Below are 14,723 nucleotides of genomic sequence, written 5' to 3' on the forward strand. Positions count from 1 at the left end.
AGTTAAACTAATGTTTGTGTATTCTCCGTCCTATAAAGCACTCTCCAGGTTAATAACACATATCAATGTTGATAATATTAGAGAATGAAATGGTTCTCTCTATGTAGTCCAGAAGAAAAGGAAAAAGATAGCGTTTTTGGAGGTGGAGACAGGGAGATATTATCTTGCATTCATTGTCACTGCAAGGCGCAAGCTTATCACTACAGCGACAACAGTAAAGGAGAAACGGGTCAGGGTATCAGACCTCCAAGGCTGTGAAATAAGTTGAGAGAAAAAGCACCAGAATGAGGGTGGCATAACAATTTGTATCTGCAGGAACAAATATGTTGTGATTTAAACTCTATGTTTAATGCTGCTGTGGACAAGCAGGGACAATGGCATGAAAACTCTATTTCTCCATTTCTCTCCATTTCAATATTAGAATATTAGAAATATTTGAATAGCAAAACAGCTAGAGGTAACAAAACCCAATTAAGGCTCAGGTTTCAGATAATTTTCAGTATTTATACACTGGATAAGAAATATTCATTCATTATACCCTCTCTTCTCAAAGCTATTTCTACCTCCATTACTGGCTATTGCTCACTATTGGGTTTATTTCTCCCAGTGATTATTTTAATTTAAAAAGGTATTTCTTGAATTTTGTAAAACTAAAGAAATAAAACCATAGGAATATTTGCATCAAAAATATTTATTTTTGAATGAAAAATATTTTCATAAAAATTACCAAATATTTGTCTTGATAACCACATTTCACCACTATTTAGCTTGATAACCATAATCTCTGGCAAAAATTAGTTAAAGCTCTCTAGCTATCCTTAGACTTTCAAATCTGATATAACATCTGGTTGTATTATTTGTGTCTGAAAGATATGCTATTTACTCAACAAAAATTGTCCAGAGAAAACCCAGAATCATTTGCTAATGAATGTCTCATCTTTTATTTATCTTCTCCACGGAAAAAGTACTGCTAAGTTAAAGTTGTGGTTAAAAGAAATTCCTAGAAATGTTGGAATATTTTAATTTTGGAGATCTAGGTGAAAATAAGAAAAGATGAAAAGAGAACAAAAGATATGATTTCTCTTACAAAGACAAAATTGAGGCCAGAACCTCCCTTTCTAGCATGGCACAGAACACCTACAGCCTGCAAAAACTGCCACTGAGCTTTAGTGATGTTCTTGCCTCAGAACTAACTTAGCTAACACAATTTATCCCCCTGGCAGCGAAAAGAAGACAAATTGTGTCAGCAGGTGGTATTCACCCCCTCTTTAGAAACATGCTACTTAGGATTTTTCCATGAGTATCACTAACACTGATATTTTAGTTTTTTGTTTGCTGGCCCAGGTTAGGAGTACTGTACCCTTTTCCTCTCTGGTCATCTCACAGGGATCTGGGCAACACACTTGACAAGGCGTAAAACTTTTGCTGGCGTTCCACAGTGACCCATGAACTTTTATTTTTGAAAAGCATACATACTCCCCTCTCATGCTGTCCAAGGTTTCTTAAATAACCATTGCTTTCTACATTCTTTCTCTTTCTTCAAGGAAAAGCTAAAAATACTTTTGCTGAAATAAAAATATAGCTTTGCCAAATTTGGACATAATTGACATTTTTCAACCATGGGCTGAGATATTTCATGTCTCAAATAAATGATTACTGATAATTATTTTGCAGCTGGGTTGCTATACTAGTTTTTAACTTTTTGACTATTTATTTGCTTATATATAAACAAAAGAAAAACTTACAGTACTTTTAAAATTCCATTTTCCCATATATGTAATGTTTTAATTCAGCAGCTGTTTGTTCAACCATTTCAAACTATATATATAAAAATATATATCTTGTTCCACACTCTTGAAGAATTCTGCATTTTCCATGGTTGAAGAGAAAAATAGCCTTCTAATGGTAAAGGAATTGCAACAGCTATGAAATCAAATCCTGCTGTTCTTTCCACTGTTATTTGGGTTTTATTTTCTTAGAAGAGACAAAATGAAATAATTTCTTGAAATAACACTGACATAAAAGCTATACTTAAAAAATTAAGCTTACACATAGGAATATTGAAATTCCTACTATTTTATTTGATAGCTAAACATTCTGTCCATTTAGATATTTTTCTTTATTCTTTTTTTAATTAAAAAGGAGTATTCTCTTTTTTCTCTTTTATTAGAAAACTTTAATATACAAATGAATGCAAATCCTTTTCTCTCACTTAACACCAATGTAAACTAGGAGTAATTGCAACAATGTCAAGTAAAACAGCTGTTGGGGAAGGCTAAAGCATAAAGTGATTGAGCACTTCATAAATCTGTATTTGCCATGATAGATAGTACATTGCATGACATTAGGTTAAAGGAAAACCTAGAAAAAATATTTACAAAAGTTAATCAACTAACACTTGGTCTACTAATAATTGGCTTTGTAGAAACATTTGAATACATGAGGCTGGCTTCTTTCAATGCCAAATCCTTTTTAATGAAAAAAAGTCCTCCCTCTCATCTTACCCTTTCTTTTGGAAAATCTGGGCTGAAATGCAAGCCACAGGGAAATTGTATCTCAGGTTCTGATAAATTAGCCTTTTTCTAACCAATAGACCACATTTTTCTAGAAGACTAAGTCTTCAGTGATGCACCATCTTCATCCTTTAAGGAGAAAAATACAATAGATAGTAGGAAGCCCCAGGCCAAAGAGATCATCCCATAAATAAATATTTAAATTTGTTAACTGATTGTATCTTTAGTATTAAACGGCAGTTGAGAGAGAAGTCACGAAAACGAGAAAAACTACTAATGTTTTCTATTTTAAAGATTTTCAGAGATCTTCTGGAGCAACACTTACATACATCATGGACTAAAATGAGCTACCAAAGTTAAAATGTCCTGTCCTTCAGGGGTGCTCACGCTTGTTATTCCTTTTGGCCTGAGTAGGAATTTTGAGCCTATAGCACCTTTGAGCATCACATAAATTTTATTTAAATGGTTACGTTTTAGGCACTCAAATCTGAAGAAAAAAAAGGCTGTTTAGTGTAATCTTATGAAAACGTGTGACTTTCAGCACTTTGGATTCACATCTTAGAAGCATGTCTGTACTTAGAAAAGTAATCTGGGCTCTCCCCAAATCAATCTGAAGTTCCATAATAAACGTAGAACTTACTACAAGTGGATTTGAAGAAAAAGAAGTGCAAAGTAATGCCAGAATATCACTAGTGCATAAGTAAGCATTCCTTGTACGAGTCAGTCACTTATAGAAAGAGGATATAAATAAATGATGTTTGAGACTCTTTCAAATACTTAGATTTCTCTATATGATACATTTTAGAACATTTCACAGCATCTAAAATATATAAAAATAAATATCTACATTATTTACAAAGTATGATACAATCCAATCTTTAAAAAGAATTGTAAAGACATGTTCTTTAGCTCATACTGAGGTAAGTAGGTTTCTGTAAGACTGAGAAGAAAGAGGATAGGCAGTTATTTTGAAGGAATCCCTTTGTCCAGGTGTAGTCTGTACCACAGCTGAAAGCACATGACACTCTCTGGCAGTTGTAGTGTGTTGAGCCAAAATCATCCTTGCTGTAACTCCATCGAAGTAAGTTTAGTTATGCTAGGGACGAATTCAACCCACTCTGCATTCTCTGTTTTGACAGTGTCTTCTGCAGAAACCCTCATGGCTTCATCTATGTTTGAAGTCATGTTCATCCCTGGTATGTGGAGATGCAGTTCCGCTGATTTCAATGGGCTGAGCATAGCTGGGATATCTGTAGATAAAATAAAGATTTTAAGATCATTTCCCTGTTTGTATCAGGTGGCTGACTAACTCACTTACTGATTGTCTCTCTCTGGACACTATGCAGGTGGTAATTTATTAACAAAATGGTCTTTCAGAAAAAGTTTCAAATTGCATTTGAAAATTTTAAGTGAAAACTTCTTGACTGAAGACTAAGGGCATTTCTGATGCATAAATCTTGATTTTTTTACTTCACAACATTTTCATATGTTCTACTACTTATTAATATGCACTACTTAGTAAATTGTCCTGTGGTTCCTTATCCAGATGCCCCTCTGACCAGCAGAGTGCCACAGCTTCCTGTTTACAAGTCAATCATGGAATCATCAATAGTTTGGGTTGAAAGAGACATTTAAAGACCATCTAGTCCAACTCCCCTGCTGTGAGCAGAGGACAGAGAGAAGAGAATGATGATAAATGAATAGCAAAGGGTAGAATATAATTTACAGCCACACTGTCATATTTGTTTCATATTTGTAACTTTGCTTGTGCCATACATAAAGGAATGGCAACACTACTGAATTCAGGCAAAAAACTCCATTCCTTCTACAGTAAGTGAAAAGTGGCTTCCCAGCTGCTCCTGAACACATGCAATAGCCTACCTAACAGGAAAAAGAACAGAAAACGTTGGAAAATAAATTAATATGAATTTCTTATTTGATCAGCCTAACTCACACCAGAATGCATGCTAAGCAGATGATTTGAAGTAGTAGTTTATCATCAGGTAGTTTAATCTGTACAACCAATTTTGTAAAATATTTGTTATAAAATATACCACAACTACAGATAATTAGATCAGAGTAGAATACAGCTGTTTATAAACACAGTCCAATGATAGAGAAAATGATTTTCATACTTTCAGGTACTTGTTCTTTGTTTACTTAGGAGTCTAAAAGAAGTAGGGATCCAAAGAAAATATTCGTATAAAATATGATTGCTTTATTGCCTCCCTATCTGCAACACAACTTTTGAAATAAATGTGATTAAATTTTCTTTCATCAATATATAATCAAAGTTATGGCATATTCTATAAAATATTTATTTTAATTTTCTTACAATCAGTTCCTAATTTTAAACACCCTTCTCTCTTTGTGCTCAGATCCCAATATTGATGTATGCACAATTAGAATTCACTTCTGTGGGATCAAAAGGCATAGGGACCAGATACTAACAGTGGTAATAGATGCAGTACCATTTGATGGAATTGTGTTTATGTTGGTCAATACAACGTGTTCTGAAAGTTTTGAAACGTTATCAAAATTGCTGATCTGGGTGGTCAAGGATTTCCGACTCTCTGTACTGGCACGACCTCTGGTGAACCGTTCGTCATGGTGGCTGCGAATGCCAAAGATGCAACAGGAAAATGCTGCTTTAAATTCTTCTCTAAATTTCCCTGTCAACCACAAAAATGACTCATGAAAATAATTGTACTATAAACCGCACTTCATCAAACTTTATAGATTTGGATATAAAGGAGTTATCTAAAGCAAAATTAATGCAAACCACCCAGATGCTCTTCTAATGCAGAAGTAGAAAATCACAGTTTAATCATCTTGGAGAAAGACAGAAAAAAGATAACCTTTCTAAGAAGATATGTGAAGTGTGATGTGAAGAATGAATTATTCTTGGCTAGACAGAATGGACAGACTAGAACGATTAATGAAATCAAGTCATAGATAGTCTGCTGATTAATTACATATGTAACAAAAAGAATAATTGAGCAAATATAGGCTTAAATGATTGAATCTTTACTTGACATGTGAAATGAGAGAGCATGGCTAATTTGTGTTTCATCATTAACAGATTTTAAAAGGAGATTCACAATGTTTGAGAGTCCCATGCTTTTGGGGCTCAGAGGAAATTGTACAGATCATTCTCATACTACACACCACAAAAAACTAAAGTGGGCCAATATGTAGTGAGGATCAATAGGTTTTGCCTCCCTGTATTTAGCTGCAATACTACCATTTCAGGTTCTGATTCTGCTCCCCAAGCCAAATGACACAAACTAAGACAAATCTATGCTAGTGAGGAAGCAGCATCCTGGCTGATTCTTTGAAGTTGAACCTAGATGGCACAGTCTGGTCATGCAAGTACTATGAAAAAATCACAGCCTCCAAATCCCAGTACCTGCATATAACATGCCTGTTGGGGACAGCCCCTGGACAGTGCTACCTGCCAGACAGCCTCTAGGGAGTGTTTAGAGGAATGGTAATTGTTTCACATCAAAGTCATGCCAGGAACTTCTCTATCACATTAATGTCATGGACAGTCACATTCTAGCACTTGGACTCAGGCCCTGGCAATGTCTAGGTTACTTATAGGTAGATAGCCTGAAGGTAATGAGATACTTCAGGCAACTTCTTCTAGGAAGAGGATCTAGCTCTGACTGGAGGAGCTGATCTGATGTTACACAGTCATTAATCTTTGCTATGGCTCATTACATTCAAATTATACATTAAACTTGAATTCTAGGTAACTGTAACTTACCACTGAGGAAGTTATAAATAATAGGATTGGCTGCACTGTTTGCATATACAAGCCAGTGTGAGAACATGAACCAGGCGTATACAGTTTCTCTGTCATCAGCATGATTAAACATCCCCAAAACCCTACAGAAAGAGAAAAGCAAACCTGAAAGATGGCAAATTTAGAATTAATTTTAAAAGATTTTACAACTTCTAGCCTAATTTTATCTCTAATGACCTATTTACAGTACCACAGAAAGGCTGATTCAGCAGTGCTCTCTTACTTGAGAGAATGAAATCCTTTCCCCATTCCTCAGCCTTCTGTCTTGGTGGTTTAGCACAACAGAGACTTTACTTTGCTATGGTGAAAGTGCACAACTTTTCTACCAAGTAACCAAAGTCATCTGGTGTCAGGTAAGCCAAGAAAAGACAGGAAAAATTGCTTTTGATGTACTCATGTCACTGAGGTTCCTGGCTCTAGGCCCACTCTCCAGTACACTCTCTAGACCATTCTCCAAATCTCTCTGGAATTGAAAAGGCATTGAACAAACCTGAGACCACTGTAGCAGCTTCTGTCCTCCAGGGAAAACTGCATTTCCCAGACTCTTTACACATTACTTCTGCTTTTAAGTGAAAATCTAACTCCAGGCCTACTCTGCTATTGTTGCTGAGGCAGCCTGTGTATTTCCTCTGTTTCAGGTTATAGGTGCCCTGAACCATCTTCTGGAAATAGTTTGCTCCCTACATTTTCTATGAAGGGACTTGAGAATGAAAAGTATTTAAATTAGGCCTCAGGAAAGGGCCAGAATTGAGTGAAATGTATTTAAGCCTTGAAACTATCCCTTAAAAACGAAAACGTTCCAATAACATTCCAATTAAAAAAACACGAATAACATGCTCGTTATTTTTTAGGATGTTCAAATCTTCTGCTATGTAAAAACCAAGAGTGTACACAATTATGTACCAAATTAACAGAGAGAAAAAAAGAGAATACAGCTTCATAGGACCAACTGAAGGGTTAGCCTAAGGCCTCAAAACTTTACATGAGTAGCTTAGGTTTGAACTCAGGATTTCACAGTCCTTGGAGCCAAGCCACAATACTACACTCTGCTGCTAACCTTCAGCTGCTGCTTTAGGTGACTGCACTTCCATGGGGGCATTTACAGCAAACAAGCTGTAATCCCATGTAAATGATGAGGTTTAATGAGGAGATAAGCTAGATCATTTTCATGAGGAAGATCTTGCAAATAAGAGTTCCATAATCTGGCCTCTAGTTTAAGTACTATGGATAGGTGATATATAATATTTTCTTGCAATAGTATGCTTTTTTTCCACTTCTTTATCATGCAGTAGGTAAACTTATCCTTCAAAAGTATCTTCCAGAATAAAAGAAATCTTGTAACAGAGGATTGGTTTTAGACAGAAAGCTTTAACTAAGTGTTTATATTTGGGGATAAACTTTACCTTTTCAAGACATTGAGGATGCTAATTGGTAGATAGCAAAGTGCAAAAACCAGAAGGACAACCATTAGCATACGTGCTGTTTTCCTTCTTGCATGAATCTGTTTTATTTCAGCTGCCACAGCACTAATCTTTGACTTTGTTGATTGTCCCAGACCTCGGGGCTGTGCTGAGGGCTGCTGAGGCTTCCATTTCTTCTGAACAACAGAAGAAGTACCTGGGATCTAAGGAAGACAAAATAAGGGGCATTTTGAAAAACATTTTTAAAAACTGATTTTGTCTGTAGATATAACAAGAAAAACAGACACGTTGACATACACAATGTAAGCTCACAGGGATAAAAAGGATTTTTAAATTAAATTAATTGATGTAGCTGCAAGAAACAAACCAAATTTCAGACACACTAGAGGGACTGCATAAAAAATTGTTTTATACACAGGTATCAACAGATGTCCTCAAATTTTCTTTCATCCCACATACCTTGCCTTGCTTGTATCTTCAGACTATCAAAATTGCCAACCCTATTGCTGCAAATTATGTTGCTATAAAGTTCTACATTAAAAGTTTTGTTGTATAGCAGAGTTTTTCCCATTAATATGCTGCTAATATAAGATACTAAACAGTTTTTCAGTACTGGAAAACAAGGATTTAAAGCCTGCTTAGCTTTAAGTGCTATAAAACTTCCATACATGCAACCTAAATGACGGTGAAGTAGCTAAAGAAATCACAGCTGAAGTGTGGATCTCTCTGCAAAGTTCTTCAAAACTGAGGGAAATAATGGAAAAGTGCCAAGACACAGTAAGAATTAGATTAGTCAAAGACATGTTGCAATGAGTATGTGTAGCACCATGCTATTAAAAAAAAAATTGGTTTTTGTTTTCTGTGCCCTCACAAAAGACAAGCTAAGTAAAACAATTTTGCTTCAGTTCTTCTAAATTACTTCCTGCCTGCAGTGAAATGTGAAAGACTGCAGATGTCAAGGACTTTCTCAGAGAATTCTATTACTATTACATCTAAAATGTTTTCAATGTCATACAGTGTGAAAACCTTTTGGCTAGAAATACAGTTTTATTTATGTGTAGTACAATTGTGTGGGGGGTGACTAATCTCATGTGAAATATTTCATGTTCAAAAGTATCTGGAAAGTTCACATTGTCTATTGAACCATTTAAAAAAAAAAATAGGGCTCATCCACACAAACTGATCAGAAAAGGATGAAATTTTTGATGTTTATTTCAGAAAAATAAAAGTAAGCTAAAAAGCATGCACATTCATAATTGTTCTAGAAAAGCTACTATGTTGGGGTTTTGGTGGGATTTTGTGGGGGTTTTTTTGTTTTTGTTTTATTTTGTTTTGTTTTGTTTTCCTTGTTGTTTGTTTTGTGGGTTTGGTCTATTTATTTATTTGTTGGGGCGGGGGGGGCGGGGGTTGGGTTGGTGTGACTATCTTCCTTGCATAGACAAGCCCTTAGTTCAGCATTTATGTGAAACATCAAATCTGATTTACAACTATTAGAACATTTTGGCAAAATTGCCTTGTAACGGGCAGGAAATCAATGAAGCAAAAGTGGGGATAAGTTGTAACATTTAGTTTTTCTTCTGTATCTGTGGACTTAAAACCACTCAGCCCTTGCACTTCTACTGTGGGTTCCCATGCATTCAGCTGAAATCAGCACCTATCAGCTTCATAATTGCACGTGTGTCCTACTGCAAGGGATTTACCCTACTAAGCTGTGGGGTGTAGCAGAGAAGTGATAGAATGAGAGGAAATGGTCTCAAGTTGTGCCAGGGGAGGTTTGGATTGGATATAAGGAAAAATTTCTTCACAGAAAATGTTGTCAAGCCTTGGAACAGGCTGCCCAGGGAAGTGGTTGAGTCACCATTCCCAAAGGTATTTAAAAGGTGAGTAGATGTGGCACTTAGGGACATGGTGTAGTGGTGGACTTGGCAGTGTTAGGTCTATGGTTGGATTCAATGATCTTAAGGGTCTTTTTCAAGATAAATGTTTCTATGATTCTGTATGTACAAGTATACACAAGTGTACACATGGGAGCATAATGCATATATTTGCTTGTTGGTAATGAATCAGTCACAGAGATACTTTTGAAGCATTTGTGTAATTCCAATGTTTTACGAAAAGCTGTTTTACTATTAGCTGTGAATAAACAAGTACTACAATTTAGAGTTTCTTATGCACCTTTTCTCTATCCCCTCAGATAATTATTAAGGGGTTTATAACCAAAGGAAATTTCTCAAATGTAGTATCAACTTGCAAAGATTGGAAGGGCATACTTCAACTACCAAAATGAAAATGGATAGAGTTCCTAGTTATTAATACAGTGGGTTTTAGTGTCAGTGCATCTGGACATCATTAAATTGAAGCATACTTGGAACTTGATAATACAAATTATGTATCAACGTAAGTCCATTCAGTTCTATTTGTTCAGAAGTTGTTTCTAATCTACTTAAAATCTTCACAAGAACATAGACTTCTAAATCACTGCTTCCTTGCTAATAATTAAATTACGAAAATTTCTAGTATTTTTTTGCATGATTGTCCTTGTCTTTATAAAGGTGAATCGTTAATTCAAAGATCTGCTTGAATTACACAGTGAGAAATTTTAGGAGCTCTTACACAAAGTATGGTAACAATAACTTGTAAATCAATCATCCAATTTTCATCTGAAAATTTGCATACGCAACACATTATATTTTAAAAAAGAACCTTTAGAAAAAATGTAGGGCATAGAAAGCATCTACTGTTTGTTGTGTTTTTTCTATCATATGCATCTTAAAATTTCATTGTACCTTGAACTAGGACCACTACATTTAACTGAAGTTCTGGTAAACAGCATGATTTTTTAATTGAAACTGTTACCAAAGAATACACTTAGAGCACTGCATTCATTTGTGCTACATGACTGATTACAGCACACCTGCTGCACTTAGAAAAGTGCCTGATGCCTGCAGCCAAGTCACAGTTGATAATAGATGTGCAGTGGTTTTAATTTCACTTAGTGCAGCCTCTTATACATAGTGCTATCATCTATGCCAGGCAGAGAGACATCTGTAATTTGGCACCACTGATAGTACTAAGCCTGCAGTAGAATTTCTCTTTTCACCACTGAAAAATAAAGGATCATCCTAAACTTGTCAGCATGCAAGACAAATAGGGAGAAGAAACCTTGTGAAGAACAAATAGACCAGCTAAAACAACTGGGGAGTGGAAGTGGGGGGGGGGAACCCAAAAAAGGTTGGTTTTCAGTCATTCAACTTCTGCTCTGCATCTGAGCCAGCATTTTCAAGCTCTGTGTAGGTCAAGAACAACTGCTTTTCATTAACTTAGTTAATTAAGAGCTTGACAGGGTAGGCAGACTGTAAAGAAGGTACAGAAGAGAAGGTTAAGAGGGATTCTGGTGGTAAAGTCATTGGGTGATACAGGACGGATTCAGCAAGGCAGAACATATTAGAGCTATGTTAGACTGAACTTAATTTCAAAACTAAGCAAGAAATCCTTTGTTCTGGAGAAGAGTCCCCTCAAACTGTAAAGGTTAAATTTTATCTCCAAGCTATCTTGTTATTTAATCTTAGCAATCTAAGAAATTAAAAGCAAAAATAATAATTTAAAGCTGACGAGCACAATAAACAGAAATTTTCGTTTAACCTAATCTGATTAGAAGTGACAACAATTGCTGTTATGACTTATGGATGATAACAAAAAGCCTTAAAGTGGATTTGGTATTTCCTGTATATGAGTTACCTGCAAGAGATATATTCTGTTAGTATAAGATCTGATTTTTAATTTTATCATATATATATTTAGAAATCTAAAGTCTATTTGTGATTTCTCTGAGGAATCAATTTGAACTGCATAAAAAATGTTGATGGGGCAGGTATTATCCCCTGCCCAGAACAGCCTCAAATTTGGATAGTATCAGACATACTGGTGAGAGAGAAATTATTCATGCCTGCATGTTGATGGAAATATCAGCCACTGTTAGAGCCACTTGAGAGGGAATATCTTGCATCATTTCTTCAATAGGAGGAGTTTATTGTCCTTTACAAAATGACAGGGCAGCTGGTGGTGGACTACAGCTATACATAAATCCTGGACAAAGCAGAAGACAGCAGAGAGTACCATAGACTGGTGCAGGACAGCTTACAGTTCACACCCACAAAATAATTTTGAAAGATTCCTGGAAAAAACTACATCTTTTTTGCCACTTAAAATCAAAGGTTCTTTGTCTGTTTGACTGCTTGATGGGTGTTTTTGTTTGTTTTGTTTTATATTCCTCTTTTCTTTCCTGTATTTTTAATTTGAAGCTTGAAAAAAACAGATGTTCACATTAAAAGTCATGTCAATTATTTGTCATAAATTCATATCGAATGTTACTGATAACAGCCAGCTTCACATCAGGCAGTTCCAGTCTCCCAGTTGTGACAGTTGGACCTTCTAGTTTAAATTTTGTTCATATTGGACCTGCCTTACCTAAGAAAAATAAAAATAAAAATAACAAAATGAGGCGGTCAATCTTAAATTTTGACTGCTAGAGGAGATTTTAGCAGTATAAATAAGGTCACTGAAGGTATTTTGGTAAGCATCAGATACAGTGGGGGAGATCTTTCTTCTACCTATATCCAACTTTGCTGTTGCCTTTTGCTTCCTTTCTCTCTAAGGGAAAGTCCTTCATAGACAAGAGCAAGGGGTTTACATTCTGACTGCCTTTTCAATACATCTGAATGCCTATCCAAGGTGGCTGTATACCAGCACGGATGTAAAAATCAAAGTCCTAAGTGACAACATGGGGTTTATAAAGAAAGAGGTTGTACATGGGAATCTACACAAAGGTGAAGGAGCAAGTAAATAGAGCCAGTGCTAAGTGACTTACCTGGCGACACCACAGCTTTCGGAATATCTGCAAATAGGCCAACACCATAAGACACAGTGGTGCCATGTATGTCACCAGAAAAAAGCATGTGTGATACATTTTGGGGTAAACCTCAGCTGGAAAGAGATTCAAATAGGAAAGGTGCATTTAAATATACATACATTTCAAAATCACCTTAAGAAAAATTATTCATAGAGATATGCATGTATTTTTCAACCTAATAGGATATAATGGAAGAGGCACCCAATAATATCATGGTCAAGATTGCTTTTAAATCATTTCTAGATACACTCTATTAGAAACATGCTTTTTATCTCAAGGATTTCCTATATCACATTATTGATTTCTTATCATAGTATTACTTTACGTATGAAGTCTTAAGAAGTTTTACTTTTTGTTAAAACAGTGATGAATTCATTTTATCTAAAAATGAAAAATTTGTTATATAAAAATAGGTGAGCAATCATCCAATCTACCTCACCTTGACATATTTAACAGGTTATGTAATTGTCTTTAGTTTTAACTCTGCAAAGGCTGCTACGTATCCCTGAGTAAACTGCACAGTCTCTCGCCTATAAAGACTGCAAATGCAAACTGCAGCACACAGGACACTGATGGGAGGAGAGACAGGCATTTCATAAATCACTCTTTGGTGGCAGAATATATGTGATTAAGACTCAGTAATTAATTATTATGATTAAATTTAAAAAATAGAATCAATACATTCAAGAGCTTTAAACCTAGGAAATCTCCAAGATGGTTTTTGACTCAGTTTTAACAATAATGAGTTTGGTGCTCTACTTTCCCACATATCTCTTTTCAAAAGACTACTTATGAATGTTATTTGCTTAGAAACAACCATCTCAAAAGTGCTGTGAGTGTATGCAGTTTTAAGAATGTTGGATCTTAAGCTCCATCAGTAGTTTATACCAGAATGTGCAGTGCCTGAAAACTTGTCTTCTCTTTTGTAACATTAAAGGTAGTTTGCTATTATCAGTTGTTGGTATTAATGAAACTTAACATCTATGGATGGCCTCAGAAAAGGAATGAACATTATGGAGAGTAAAAATAAATAGAAGAAGAAAAACTGCACCCCATGAGCACTTAAACTGCAAGATAATCCTAGGCATTGCATCTTGGCTAGAGTAAAGAAGGAAAGTTTATGCTAATTTCCAGAATTTCCAAATGTTTCAGGATTATAAGATCTACAAGTGAAATTCTATACTGATTGCTTTAATTAAAAAAAAAAATATACAGAAGAAAAGAAAAAATATGGTTACGTGAGATCAAAACTTTGGTGCGTCAAAATTATTTTCTGCCTGCTAAAGTGACTGAGACTGTGGACCCTATCAAAGAAGAGCATGCCAGGAGAATCTCTGAGAGTTTAATCAGACAAGGATATACAAAGACTTTCCCCATAACTCTCATAGCAGGGAGGAGAACACCATCATGTTAATTCCAGGCTCACTCTCAAATGCAGATTTGCGTAATCTCACACTTGTCATTGGACCTGAAAGTGCCAGCTGGTTCACCAGTCAGAAAAACTTCAGGATCAGGGAGATGGAAACTTGCTACAGCAAAATCCAGCCAATGTTCATTCCCACCAAAGGTAATAGAGATGCTGCCACTGACATTTGATAGTTTTGATGGATCAAGGTTAAAAAATTCAGATAAGTATTTGACTTCTTACTTACTCTAAGATCCTGTAGCAAACCAGCTTACCAACTTCTAACTAGCTGCTGCAGCTACTAGCTCTTGTCAGTGTTCCTGGGGAGCCAGACCATTTGGGGCAGGTATTTTATAATTGGTGTTAACCTGAGATCATATGTTGATTGATGATCTCAAAATTGCTTCTGCATTCCAGTAAATGCAGCCTCATAACAGTCCTGTTAGCCAGGGAAATACCAACATGCATGCTTCACAGGTGGAGAGATTAAGGAGAAACTGGAGTAATGTGACTTACTGGGATCACAGGAGGTCAGAATTGAAAGTACATTCTTTCTGCTCAGGAGGAGGTGCCACCTGCCTCATCAGTACTCTTCTGGCAGCCAGACCCCTTTCAGGTAGGACGGTACATATTTAAAAGGCCATCTGGAGTTTATGACTTCCAATTT

The 14,723-nt window shown here is 35.8% G+C and overlaps 1 protein-coding gene across 3 annotated transcripts in view; it reads right to left on the reverse strand.

The window, feature by feature from the left end:
- Positions 1-752: 752 nt before the first annotated feature.
- HCRTR2 (hypocretin receptor 2) overlaps positions 753-14,723 on the reverse strand; it is a 36,803-nt gene continuing 22,832 nt past the window's right edge. Inside the window, exons 4-8 of one of the 3 annotated variants that reach the window (XM_039570075.1) lie at positions 12,610-12,725; positions 7,725-7,945; positions 6,283-6,404; positions 4,985-5,185; positions 753-3,763 (exon numbers count right to left, since the gene is read on the reverse strand). In XM_039570075.1, the coding sequence (XP_039426009.1) occupies positions 3,570-3,763; positions 4,985-5,185; positions 6,283-6,404; positions 7,725-7,945; positions 12,610-12,725 (854 nt within the window). In that variant the 3' untranslated portion in view covers positions 753-3,569. Of the gene's footprint in view, positions 3,764-4,964; positions 5,186-6,282; positions 6,405-7,724; positions 7,946-12,609; positions 12,726-14,723 lie in introns of all 3 variants that reach the window. The other 2 variants (XM_039570076.1, XM_039570077.1) reach the window with 2 other exon arrangements.

The sequence above is a fragment of the Corvus cornix genome, chromosome 3, assembly GCF_000738735.6.
Source record: "Corvus cornix cornix isolate S_Up_H32 chromosome 3, ASM73873v5, whole genome shotgun sequence".
In the NCBI taxonomy this organism is placed as follows: Eukaryota; Metazoa; Chordata; class Aves; order Passeriformes; family Corvidae; genus Corvus; species Corvus cornix.